The 12,981-nt window shown below is 41.5% G+C and overlaps 1 protein-coding gene across 1 annotated transcript; it reads left to right on the top strand.

The window, feature by feature from the left end:
- Nucleotides 1-2,559: 2,559 nt before the first annotated feature.
- taf3 (TAF3 RNA polymerase II, TATA box binding protein (TBP)-associated facto) lies at nt 2,560-11,063 on the top strand. The gene is made up of 7 exons (XM_053426810.1): nt 2,560-2,938; nt 3,358-3,600; nt 4,546-6,386; nt 6,473-6,555; nt 7,769-8,036; nt 8,237-8,343; nt 10,161-11,063. Exons 1-7 carry the CDS (start codon nt 2,773-2,775, stop codon nt 10,273-10,275), a joined length of 2,823 nt encoding a protein of 940 aa, XP_053282785.1. The 5' UTR covers nt 2,560-2,772; the 3' UTR covers nt 10,276-11,063.
- The last annotated feature ends 1,918 nt before the right edge of the window (nt 11,064-12,981 follow it).

Raw genomic sequence — 12,981 nt, 5'->3', positions numbered from 1 at the left:
ATCTGTTGTGTATGCTGCACTGTTGAGAAGAACCTTTTTTGCTCCCTTCTGTGTTCGACAGAAGTGAAAAAATAACTTAAACTTGTGTTTTACATAATCAGCTTTAATACTAAGCAATATGGCACCATCCGAAAATGTGGTATTTGGAGTTATTTTACAGACATTATGCAATGGGATTTATAAAAAACAATTTTTAACCAGGATAGGGCCTCGCTGAGAATCAAAATCGTTTTCACAGAAGTGCACAACACTGAGGTTACAAGAAACATTTGATGAAACATGAAATATGAAGATCAGATCCAAAAAGTAATGTAAACTTGATAAAATATTCCAACATATTCAAATTATTTATGAAATTGATAAATACAACAAAGAAGGTTTGTTATGATACTGCAGAATGAGCCGATCTGCCTCTTATTTGTATATACTTAAAGAGTTATAAAAGGAAGAACCTGATTGTTATGCAAATAATGCAGCAGACATTTTTATATACTCTGGTCGAAGGGTTGGAAGTACATTAACAAATGTAATATTCTACAAATATATTACTCATTCATTGACATTATTCTGTTTAACTTATTTCAAAAGGACATCAAAAGAAGAGTTCTTTTAATGGTTGTCACTGAAATTCATGTGGCTGCATTTTTTTGAAATACAGCGCCACACTATGGACAGTTAAACTGGAACTAGCCTCTCAATCACACCAAATTTGTGTCAGCTTTGAAGATTATTATAAAACATTAAATTGTATTGAAAATGCTCAGACATCTTGAAAATTTAAATTTGACTACTTTAAGATTACCCCTGTGATTTTTAAGTAAAAAAAACGTTTTGGACAAAATAGACAAAGACAAATATAACTCTTGGTGTGCCTTTATAAACAATATTCATTAACCTTGAATAGAGATTTTTTTGGGGATGTTTCCAGCATTTTTTTCATCATTGAAATTGACATGAAAATACAAAAAATTATTGTTGAATGTATGCAAAAGATTGTGAAATAGGCCAATTATTATTTCCTTAGCACCAGGTCAACATTCATAATGAAGCCCAACTTATTAACATGAGCCTTTCGCAGGCATATCAGTAACTGTTCATGATTAATCATATGCACTAACATGATAACATTTATTTCACAGAATCAACAATGCAGACGTGCATTTGTTTTTATTTTTCTACATCAATTTCTACATATTTAGTTGCATTTGGTTTTCTTTTTTGTAAAATATCAAGACATTACATTTCTTTGTCAAAAGGGTTTGATGACCTTTGGGGAGTCATTGTCAACGTTTTATATATATATTTATATGTCAGTCAGCAATTCTTCTTTAACTACTAAATAAGCAGACCATATACACAGGTTAATAAACCCTAACCCTACTGCATCTACTGCACATGCGTCATTTGATTCAGGAGTGAAAGCCATTTGTGTCCATTCCCATTGCAGGCAAAAGTCAGATGTTAGTGGGTTTTTTGACAAGTGGGAAAGGGACTGAATACATAGTGGGAAACCCAGAAAATCACATACAAAAATTGGTAATTGTTAATTGACGATGACAATTTATTGATCAGTTATTAAAATTGTCGCCACGTCAGCTCTCCGGCACCGTACACACCTGGTATTAACATGTGGCTTTTGTGATCCGATAACAAGAGGACAGCGTTCGGAAGTGGTCTGAGCTACATTCTTTTAACAGTGTGAACGTAAATCCGTCCAGGGCCACATATAAATAACCTGCTACTCAGCTTATGTCCTCTGAGCCGCTGCAGTTTCACTGTGAATCAAAAGTATTTTTTCTCTTCTCGTTGATTTGTTCTGACCACCAGCACAACATCAGCACTGATCACCACATACTGATCGATACTTTCCTTAAATTGATCAAATCTTTATTCACAGAGCAACTGCACGGTATTCATTCAGCACCTCTCTCTCTTGCTCGCGTGGGGACAGACACAGACACACAGTGACATCGGTCACACTTGTGTACTCAGACTGGGTCAAGACTATATGACCTGATCTTCGTAAACAGAAATGATGTACATTTTTATTTGCATAAAGGGCAGGGAAGTGAGATCCACTCAGGAGATATATGTGGGTCCGCATGATAATACCAGGTGTGAATGCAGGCGCCCAGAGCGCTCCACTTGTGATCGGATCACAAAAACCACATGTTAAACCCGGTTGTGTACTGGTACTGCTTTTCTGGGTGCTGGCTGAAACACAGAACCTGCCGTGTGCAATGGGGGAACAAGGGTGCCTCACAACAAATGGAGCCCCTCAGCAAGGTAACTGATGAATCCGGCCGTGGTGAGAAACCGTTGACGAAACGTTTTCGCTCATTTCTACGCGCCTCGGTGAAAACGGACACAAAGACCTGTTCCCAGGCTAATGGACATCGACTCCTCTGAATCCGAACCTTCTCTTCGCAGACTACAGGACACTTCCGCACAGATGACCCTCCTCGTGGCGCACGAGCTGTTGTTCTGCGCATAGTCACGCGGTAGAGAGCTGCGCGCGCACCGCGGAGCGGCGGAGGCAGACGCTGACCTACTGCGCAGGCGCCTTGTGGATTTCGGGGATGGGTCTATCGATGGAATCAAGATGGCGTCTCTGGCAAAAGCGCCAATATATGTACTGAAGTAGATGTTCCAAACTGACCGCGTTGGCGGCTTTTCTCAAGCCCCTCGGCGGGGTCCGTGAACACAGGCAGACCGGGAGCATGCTTTGGAAGAGGAATTGACCGGGTTCGATACCGCAACAAAGTCAGCGAGATGTGCGAGAGCTATGCCCGCTCGCTGCTGCGTGTGTCGGTGGCGCAGATCTGCCAGGCTCTGGGCTGGGATGCCGTTCAGCTCACTGCGTGCGATCTGCTGTCCGATGTGCTGCATCGGTATATCCAGCAGTTGGCCAAGGTCTGCCATCGCTACACCGAGCTCTGTAAGTATCCGCATTTGTCGCCTCCATTACTTTTTAACCTGAAGTAGTCTATCACGTTGTTGTTGACTGGGCTCTGGAGCTGGCGCCCCCTAGCAACGGTTGATGTGTCAAAAAGTACAGTAGCTACATAACTGAGATGCTACTCTGTTTATTTCTGTGACCGTGATGCTCTCCTGCTGTGGGGAACACACGGTGAGTGGCTCATGTCACATGCTTTAGTAACCAGCCTGCTGCTATCTGTGGGGGGAGTCACTATCGGGGTGAAACCTGTTGAGCTCTACTTCTTGCTGTAGCTCGAATGTCAACATCAGCCAGAGCAGCTCCTCGTGTGTGTTTGTGAAGTCAAACCTCTGTCCCCGGTTATCAGTGTCAGTTGAGTGATCTGAGCTTTAATGGCTTGTTCTGATGCCTCATTTCAGATGGAAGAACGGATCCAGTACTGGATGATGTGAGCCAGGCCTTCAGGCTGCTGGGCGTGAGTCTGAGTGAACTGGAGGACTATGTCCACAACCTGGAGCCCGTGGCCTTCACCCATCAAACGCCGCTCTTTCCTCTTTCCAAAAATAACGTCCTCCAGTTTCCCCAGCCCGGAGCCCGAGATGCGGAGGAAAGGAAGGACTATATTCCAGATCACATGCCCCCCCTGGTCTCCTTACAAGAAGGTGCGTATCCAAATTGTTTGCCAGTGTATGCCTATTGCGTGTGTGGATTTTTCACAAGTTGAAAGTTTCTTTGTGGTGTTTATACACTATACAGAATAGTAACTTACTTTCAGTTTGCCAGTATTTGGTACATCTAGCTAATACTAATGCCGTCCTGCAGTTGATCCTACATCCATGATGGCTAAAGTATTCTTTAAAATATTTTGTGGTTTATTAGTTACGTTGAATCAAGACCTCTTTAAACTTTATAACTTAAAACTCCTATTAAACCACTTTCAAACATGCACTGTACTCTGGATATTGTAGCTGCTTACAGACATGCACTGAACTCCGCACAATCTCCTGAAATTATAAGCAAATGTCAGATGCTGCCAACATTCTCCGGAGTTTCTCCTACCAGCCCCCTTGTAAAAACTTTGGATAATGTCAGAGTAAACCCATGTGAGAATAAAGCAGGAGATTTTTTGTTGATGACGATTGACGACGTTTCTCACATGCGAAAGAAAAAGAGGAGCCATAAATGTAGAAGACACAAACAAAGATATCAACTTGGAAAGGCGACGAGATTCGCTGGAGTTGATGTGCTGTAAATAAAAACGTGATCTCCCAACGTACATCATACATTATGTCTGCCTCCTGGAGGCTGCACCAGCCCTCGCTTGAGCGCTACAGAGATTTAGTTGTGAACACATCTGATCAGAGAATCTCCTGCTCCGTTCTCCAGAGTTCAGTGTCTGAAACCTGTTTTGACTGTGTTAGTTTGAGCTAGGCACCTCATAACCGGGCGGCTGTGCATGTATAACCTTATCTTGGGGTGTTTTAGGGTTAATCGGTATGACTGAACCACAAAAATAACAGTTAAAATATTAGGTCCTGTATTTGTGAGTGATCTAGTAGATTAAATTAAAATAATGCCTCACAAATATGTGTCCCTTTACTCTCCAGAAGAGGAAGAGGAGGAGGTCCTTGCTGACATGGGCACCTCAGCCGAAGCTATGCAGGTGGCACTGGAGGAGGATGAGGATGAAATGGAAGAAGATGAGACCTTCAATGATGAGAACTACCCTCTGAAGAGGCACCTGGACAGCCCCGATGCTAATGTTGGCATGATGCCTACTTCCAAGAGACCACGGATGTACTCTGGCCTCAGCCCAGAATGGGGGGTTGAGCCCCGGGAGCCCCTCACGTCTCTCAATCCACAACGTGTTCCCCCAGGCATCCTGCCTTCCCATGATAGCATTGATCCCATGTCACCTGAAACACCCTCTGGAACCTTGCCGCCCTTCAGACCTCAGCCGGTAGTACCAAAACACTCTGATCACAAAGGCCTCACCACTCCAGGGAGAAAGCCTAAGGTCTCATCCCCTGGCAGACAACGGACTAAGTCTCCTAAAGGAGGGATTCCTGTTTCGGTGGGTGGTAGTCCCATCCACTCTCCAAAATCGTCTAAGGAAAGGAAGAAATCCCCGGGCAGGACGAAGAGTCCTAAAAGCCCCAAGAGCCCAAAAATGAGTTCGGTCAAAGCATCTCAACCCCCAAGCAAGATAGACATTGTGCATAAGTTACCGATGTCTGCGCTGAGTGAGAGGATGGGTAAGGAGAACATCCATATGCGTCAGAACATAGAGGACCGGGAGTTAGACGAGGGCCCCTTTAAGAAACTAGAGCCTGATAATACGGCTATCGATGACTCAATCGATGCTGTGATTGCCAGAGCGTGTGCCGAGCGGGAGCCCGATCCTTTTGCCTTCTCATCTGGTTCTGACTCAGACAGCAATGGATTCTCCAGCCCCAGGAGACTGACCATTATGGAGCCATCAACACCTAAACTCCTGATTGGGGCCAGCAATGCTATAACAGACACGTCAACACCACTTCACCTACAGACACACCCAGGCCTAGGAAACTGGACAATGGATGATTCAATCAATGAGGTGATCCGAAAGGTCAACCAGGGGGGACCGTCTGCACAGCCGCAAAACCAAGGCGTGTATGTGTCGTCGGGCTCGGCCTCGCCACCCACTCCTGAACCTCTGCTCAAGCTGTTTGAGGAGAAGAACAAGATTGTGTCGTCAATAGATATCAAGAAAAAGCTGAAGAAGGAGCTCAAAACTAAAATGAAGAAGAAGGAGAAAGACAAGCCGAAAGACAAAGACCGGGAAAAGGATAAGGGCAAGGTAAAAGAGAAGAATAAGGATAAGAACAGGGATAAAAACAAGGAGTTTTCCAAGGAGGCCAAGATGCCCTGGAAGGAGTTTGGGATGAAGGATGAGGAGCTCTTCCTTCAGCGAGACTTTTCTCTGCCCGAGGTTTCCATCAAGGTGAAATCCAGAGATGGAGATGTTCCTAAGAAGGAGAAAGAAAAACACAAAGACAAAAAGAAGGATAAAGAAAAAAGCAAAAAGGACAAAGACAAGAGGGAGAAGGGCAAAGACAGAAACAAGGAGGACAAACAGAAACAATCTGGCTTAGCTTCTTTTGGTCTGGGTGAAAGTCTACCACTGTTCAGCCCCTCCGCCTGCCTGCGCATGCCCCCCATCCCCATACTCCCTCCTCTGGCCCCGATGCTCCAGGAGAAAGACGTGAAGAGCAAAGAGAAGGACAAGAAGAAGGACAAGAAAGAGAAGAAGAAAAAGAAGGACAAGGACAAGGACAAGGAGAAGGATAAGGAGCGAGAGAAGGCCAAAGAAAAGGAGAGGGAGAAAGAGGAGAAGAGGAAAGAAAAGGAGAGGGAAAAGGAGAAACGAGAAAAGGAGAAGGAGAAAGAGAGGATTCGATTGGAGAAGGTAACTTTGACATTTTATTGGGTTTATCTTTTAATCTCAGTGTTTGTGTGTTACTTAGTTTGATCTTCTTCTTCCTGCTTCTTCAGGTGAAAGTAGAAATTCCAGCTGCTCTACTGTCTCCAGTCATCCCCAGACTGACGCTCCGGGTGGGAGCAGGCCAGGACAAAATGTGAGCAGTGAATGAATGAATGGATGTTTCCAGTGATATTTCCTCCATCACCTCTTTGTAACGTTCTTCTTCTTGAACGGCTAAAAGCTGATAGGCAGTTTTACCACGACATACGAGTCGGTTGAGTATCACACCTCCAATATTTTTTTGCCGTAGTCTGAAACAATAACTTTGATAATAACATGGATTATTTTAGTGCCTTTAAAGCTGCCTGAGGCCGGAAAAAGTGAAAAATGCGTAAAGCATTATCGCAGTCTTGTATGTTTCTATTGATGTTAATGCAGGATGAGCACTGTTCAGTAACTAAAGTTGAGGTCACTACATAACTTCCTGACGTGTGATCGGGAGTCTTGCAGTTCAGACTATACAACTGACTGGCGATAGGGGTTCACACTCTACACAATCTTTCACCAGAAGAAAAAAACTGTGACTGGTCCCCAAACTACAATTAATCACAAATACACGTGTGAGAAGAGACACGGTGACTCCAGTGATCCTCCTGCTCTTCTGTGTCATCCTGCTAACAGGATGACACATCAGGCTGAAGGAGGAGAAATGCTTCAGTAGACATCACTATTGTAAAGAATAGAGCGCGGCTTAGGCCGGATTTTCTTGTCTAAACCTAACTGGACAGGCATTCTGAATTTTCGGTCTGAATCCAACCCAAACCCGATGCAGTTAATAAAAGCTTCATTGAGTTTGTGTTACCCTGTCCCTCACAAGCATGGATATTGCTAAATCTGATTGGTGACCTGTCAGCTTGCCTGTCTATGAGCGTCTATGAACAGTTCACACATCGCGGTTAAATACTGCTGATCTGATTCTTTTGTATGAGACTTGCAAAACTCATCCGCCCCTGGTAGATTAACCTGGAAATCTTGTTGTGTGAACTAGGCTTAAAGCTTGCATCAATGTTAGGTCAGAACTGTGATATTTGTTTATTTATTTAGACTTTTCTTATAATATAACTCCTGATTCAAATCAAAATGATGCTAATTTTGATTTGTATAATCAGGCAACGTTGCTATACTCCATTTTGGAAAACTGTTTCTTTCTTCTTATGAAAAAGTTTTGTTGAAAACATTTTTTGTATGAATTGTTTGTATCTGAAGAAAGCATTGTTTTAGTATCTATATTTAAATTCAGGTACAGTATTGTCACTGATAATAATGATATCTTCACACTGACGTGTATTTGTCTCTGTTCATCACAGAGTTATCAGCAAAGTGGTTCCAAATATAGAATCCAAGACGCCAACACCCAAGACCCCCACTGCCAAGTCTGGACCTGGGAATCGCCCTCGGACGCCTCCACCTCCTCCAATACTTGCCCCAGTCGCACCCCCTCTGGCTCCACCTGCTTCTCCGCTCCTACTAGCGCCTGCTCCTTCATCTTTGCTCTCCCTGGCACCCATGCTCTCTCCCACCACTTCCAAACCCCCGGTCCGCAGCGTAGTAACTGAGACAGTCAGTACCTACGTGGTGAGTGTTCATACTCTAGGATTTTGTTAACTTACAATTCATGCAAATAGGATCAGTATTTACACAAAGAGCGAAAACTCCAGTAAATGAATTCCCACTTAGATTGAAGGGACTACATTGTTAGTTTTTCACTCAGTAAACATTTTGTCATTAAGCGGTTTGTCACTAATATTTCTCTTATTGTCTGTATTTATTCTTAGATTCGAGATGAATGGGGAAACCAGATCTGGATTTGTCCTGGATGCAACAAACCTGATGATGGCAGTCCCATGATAGGATGCGATGATTGCGATGATTGGTATCATTGGTAAGAGAAAGTTTCTTTTCTGACCTGTTTTTATAAAGATCATAGCTTTGCATTGGGGACAATTTAGGTGCCATTATTTACAGCTGTAATTCAATGATCTACGTTTGCAGCTGTTGGTGAAATTAAGGTGAAACCATTTACAAAATACCTCAGTTTTTAATTATTGGGTCACAATTCACATTTTCTGTACCGCAAGGAAACCGAAAGAAAGGCAGAAGAAAACATGTTTATACTTTGAACATGACAGCTCATTGGACATAATTATAACAACCCATAACAATTAGGCCATGAGTTGTTATATGCTTAGTGACAAAAAGGTAAATAAATGTCAGTTTTACTCCATCCTTATTACAAAGCAATCAAATATGCATATTTGCTGATGTAAAGAAAATAATAAAACGTACTTTACGATTAGTTAATCTTATTAATAATCAAGCAGTACAGTTTTAATCATTTACTTAAATGTGTCCGATGGTCGTCCAGGAATACGTCCATGGAACAGCAGTGAGAGCGTCTAAGTAAAGATGAGGATAATTCCTGGATAATGAAATAAAGCTTGTCTTTCACTGAAATAGACATGTAAAGGAACATTACAGCCTGGCTCTGGTTCCTCGTTTGTGTTTGCCAGCGACAGCGACGGCCAGATTCCAACGGCCGTAACTCTTTGGAAATATTCTACATTTACTGAAACATTGGCATTATTGAGCTGATTTATATATTTATTATAGTCCAATGAATTTATTGTTTTTAAAAAAAGATTTCCCACAGTAAGTTAAGTAACAGATGCAATTTATGTACATATTTATAAACACAAAATCAGAATAAAATATTTATAATTAATAAAGAACAAAATGTATATGTTTCAGTACTAAATCAAACTGCCATAATCCAAAAAGAGCAGAATTAGCTGGGTAACATGGATACCAAGTGAGGTATGAAGCATCTTAAGTAGCCTGTGTCAGCTTTTCAATGACCAGTCAAGTTGACGGTTGTAACGATTCTGAAACAGACCAAAGCACAATTTGTATCTCGATACATGACGACAGAGCCACAAACCCCAACCACACCGCCACGGCTGCGTGTGCTAGTTTTTCATTTTACAATCAACTGTATAGTACGTGTAAATCACAAAATGTATATTTATTAAAAGTTAGGACACACTGTATTTATTTTAAATACAGTATTACAAAACACATGTTTTACTGTCTTCCAAATGCATGTGTCATGGGATTATTTTGGTCCATTCATGATCAAGTGACCACGCAGTAAAATGCAGAGTAGTTGAAGTAACTCTAGATGGACACTACCTCAATAGTACCTCTGACGATAAACTGATCACTAAATGCAATTCAACACAATTGTAAGGAGTTAGGGATGTGATGCCATTTCAGATCAGAAATTATGTCCCAGCAACGACTCAAAATCTCTGACTTGACCAGTTTTAAATATATATTTTTTGCAATTCAACTACAATAGTTATTAACTCTCAAAATGCTCATAATTACTTTTTTATATTCGGGTAACATACTTTAAAGCTTTAGAACAAGATGAGGACCATTTCTCCATCAAAAAGTCAAAGTCGCAGTTAATCTTCATCACCCCATTCTCCCTTAATTAGGATCAGAGGCACTTACAGGTTACGTTCCATATGTTTCTCATATGACTGAATCAGAATGAAAATCATATGATCAGCGACAGTGTGGTGACACAGCATGACCCTGTTCTGTTATTATTTCTGACTGATGCCTGTGCTGTTTCACCTCTAGTAGAAATGTTAAACCAGCAAACTGAACTGTCTCCTCCTCTTGTCCGCTCAGGCCTTGTGTCGGGGTCGTATCAGCGCCTCCAGAGGACCAGCAGTGGTTCTGTGTTAAATGTTCCGGCAAGAAGAAGGATAAAAAACACAAGAAACGGAAACACAAACTGCATTGAGACTATGCAAAAGCACATATCCTGGACTTTTTTTTTTTCGGACTGAAAGCCATCACCGAACACACGTGGCACTGCTGTAAGAGAAACAAAAAAAACAAAAAAATAGAAAGTTAAAATTTTTGGCTGATACTAACTTCTGATGATTTTTTAAAATGATGTCAGCCATGATGCATTGTGATTGGGTAAGGAGAAAAACAGACTTTAACCAGCACATAATCAAGCCTTCGTTCTCATGTGGGCTCTGTGGGTTTCCCTTATACACGTGTAGGTTGTTTGATTGTTTTGGATGTGCGCTCCTAAGAGATCAAGACAGTTATGTTTGTATCAGACCACGACAGTTTGCATGAGAGGAAAACTCATCAAAGCAGAACTAGAGAACAGCGAACATCCATTGTCTTTATTTCTGTTTCCGTCACGTGACCAGAGAACGACCGATCTCGACGTCAACACCTCCCCCTGGTTTTCTGCAGTGTCATTGCAATGTCATGTATATAATGATGATCGCATCAGGCATGTATAAAAGTGTAAATACCAACTTCCAAGCCAAGTGCATTTTGTTCTTAGGATGATTCTGACTTGTTAAATCCATTTCCAGATATTGGTTTTTAACTCAAATTCCTTTCTGTACATTTTTTAAATTCAAAGTTTGTATTTTAATTTTTTTTCTTCACATTGATTTTTTTCCCCCGGGGTTATATTGTAGCCGTGCTTGTAATGTAATTAATTTCTCTGATGCTTCAATATTAAAGATGAACAGTCTGTTTGCTCGCAGACTTTAAGACTTTAAACCTCATTGCCATCAAAACTGTATCTTAAATTGTCTGTCTATTGCTTTTCTGCACCTTTTGTTTTATTTTTTAACACTGACAGAAGTCTCTGCTTTTACCCCCTCCCCCTTCTTTTTACCCCTCAGTAGCTGTTTGTTTGCATTTGCTTTACGAAAATAGATTGGAGATATTTTAACAAACTGAGTTTCAGATGTCAAAATTTGTTCCAGGACAGTGTGTTACGTGTTGAATCGTCTTGATTCTGTGTGCAGTGGGTTACAGATTTAGTTCAGGATTCAGTTTGTCCTTCCACACTACACCTCCAGGGGATATGTGGGACAGTGCGTGAGAACTACATTTCAGAGCATGACTTATTTAAAACTGGATTTTGAGGACCTTATTTACTGTGTCTAAAATATCCCCGAGCCGTGTGCAGCTGCTCGTTTTGCCCTTCCCTGAGCGGCCACACGGTGTCATTCTTCATGCACGGTCGCTGTGGCACGCTGCCTCTGACATGTGGCGAGAGCACAGCAGGCTTTCGGAACGCATTTCCCCAACATGCATGTATGAATGTATGCAAGAAATGTAACAGGTGTCTCAGTTGATGCATGTGGAATCTTAAACCCTGCAGTTAGCCCTGAAGGAAAAAGCAGCTCGGGACGCGTTGTCCCTCATGAGGGAGCCTATAGATGACTGGGACTGTAAAGATGGTTTACAGCCTCTCAGAAGCCTCTTTTAAAGCTCAGATTTCTACAGAGTGAAGTGTGAGATCGTTAAAACACATTTGTCCCAGTTATCACTGGACTTATAGTTATGATGCAATCCCTTCCAACGGTTTTCAGAAGGAGGAGTACTTGACTGTTACAGGAGCTTTTATCACCGCTCCTCTGCTACTTTACATGCTTAACTCTGTATCAGATTGCCTCGTTTCTCTGGGAACAATCAGCAGCCTAGTAGTGCTCACACCAGAAGCACATCACAAATGTAATTCTGTGCAAAACCAGTGAATGATTTATAAACAAGCAGCAGCAGCACCACAACATGAATTCTTTGGTAGAGCAGTGGTGTTCTGAATGAGCTGCTGCCCGCTGACAGAGCAAAGAGGAACCAAGGATTAGTTCAGTTTGTCGACTAGGGCACTAAAACATATTGTATCTATGATAGATCTATAATGATGATGTTAATTATAACTCGGGGTCTACATAAAATACAACATCAATTTAAAATACATAAAACCAAGATGACTTCCTTTTCATAATCATGTGCCGGCCAATGAATGAATACATGAGATTTCTCAGGACAGATTTGGTAAAATAATAGATATTTGAAATAATAATATTTCAGTTATGTCCTGTTAAGATTTAGGAGGATTGTGGCTCACCAGATCAACCATTGTTCAATGCATTTATTTATTGTCCACGGTTATTGTTTAAATAAGATGAATCCTCACACTCTCAGATACAACACATTGAACATATACAGATACCTGATATCATTTTCATTTAGAAAGCTCTTGACTTATGCGCCTTTTAAACTTCAACTTCAACTGTCTCTGTCTCTCTCTTGCTGAGCATATGTCAACCATCCATGTGTGTTTATGGTAATCTACTCATTGTCTGTCAATAACCCGACATTAAAGAGGAAGTGGAAAAAGTGATGTGCTACCAGAGAAGAAAGAGGAAGTAAAATGACTTCTGCCCATGCAAAAGAAACTGACATTTCAATGTGGGGTGGCTTTTTGCAACACGAACTGCATTCACTCACAGAAAATAAAAACAGGGGGAAATACAGAATGTTAAATGTTTGATAAAGAGCTTTATGATAATTTATGATAAATAATTATCAAAAGGTCACAGATCCATTGAATAGTGTATCTTGTAAAAACACTGACTTCGCCCCCTCTGTAGTCACTCATGCTGGTGTCAGATGTCATCTTGTT

The sequence above is a fragment of the Pleuronectes platessa genome, chromosome 7 (assembly GCF_947347685.1).
Source record: "Pleuronectes platessa chromosome 7, fPlePla1.1, whole genome shotgun sequence".
Taxonomy (NCBI): Eukaryota; Metazoa; Chordata; class Actinopteri; order Pleuronectiformes; family Pleuronectidae; genus Pleuronectes; species Pleuronectes platessa.
The sequence above is the reverse complement of the archived record's forward strand: the minus strand, read 5'-3'. Positions and strand labels throughout refer to the sequence as shown.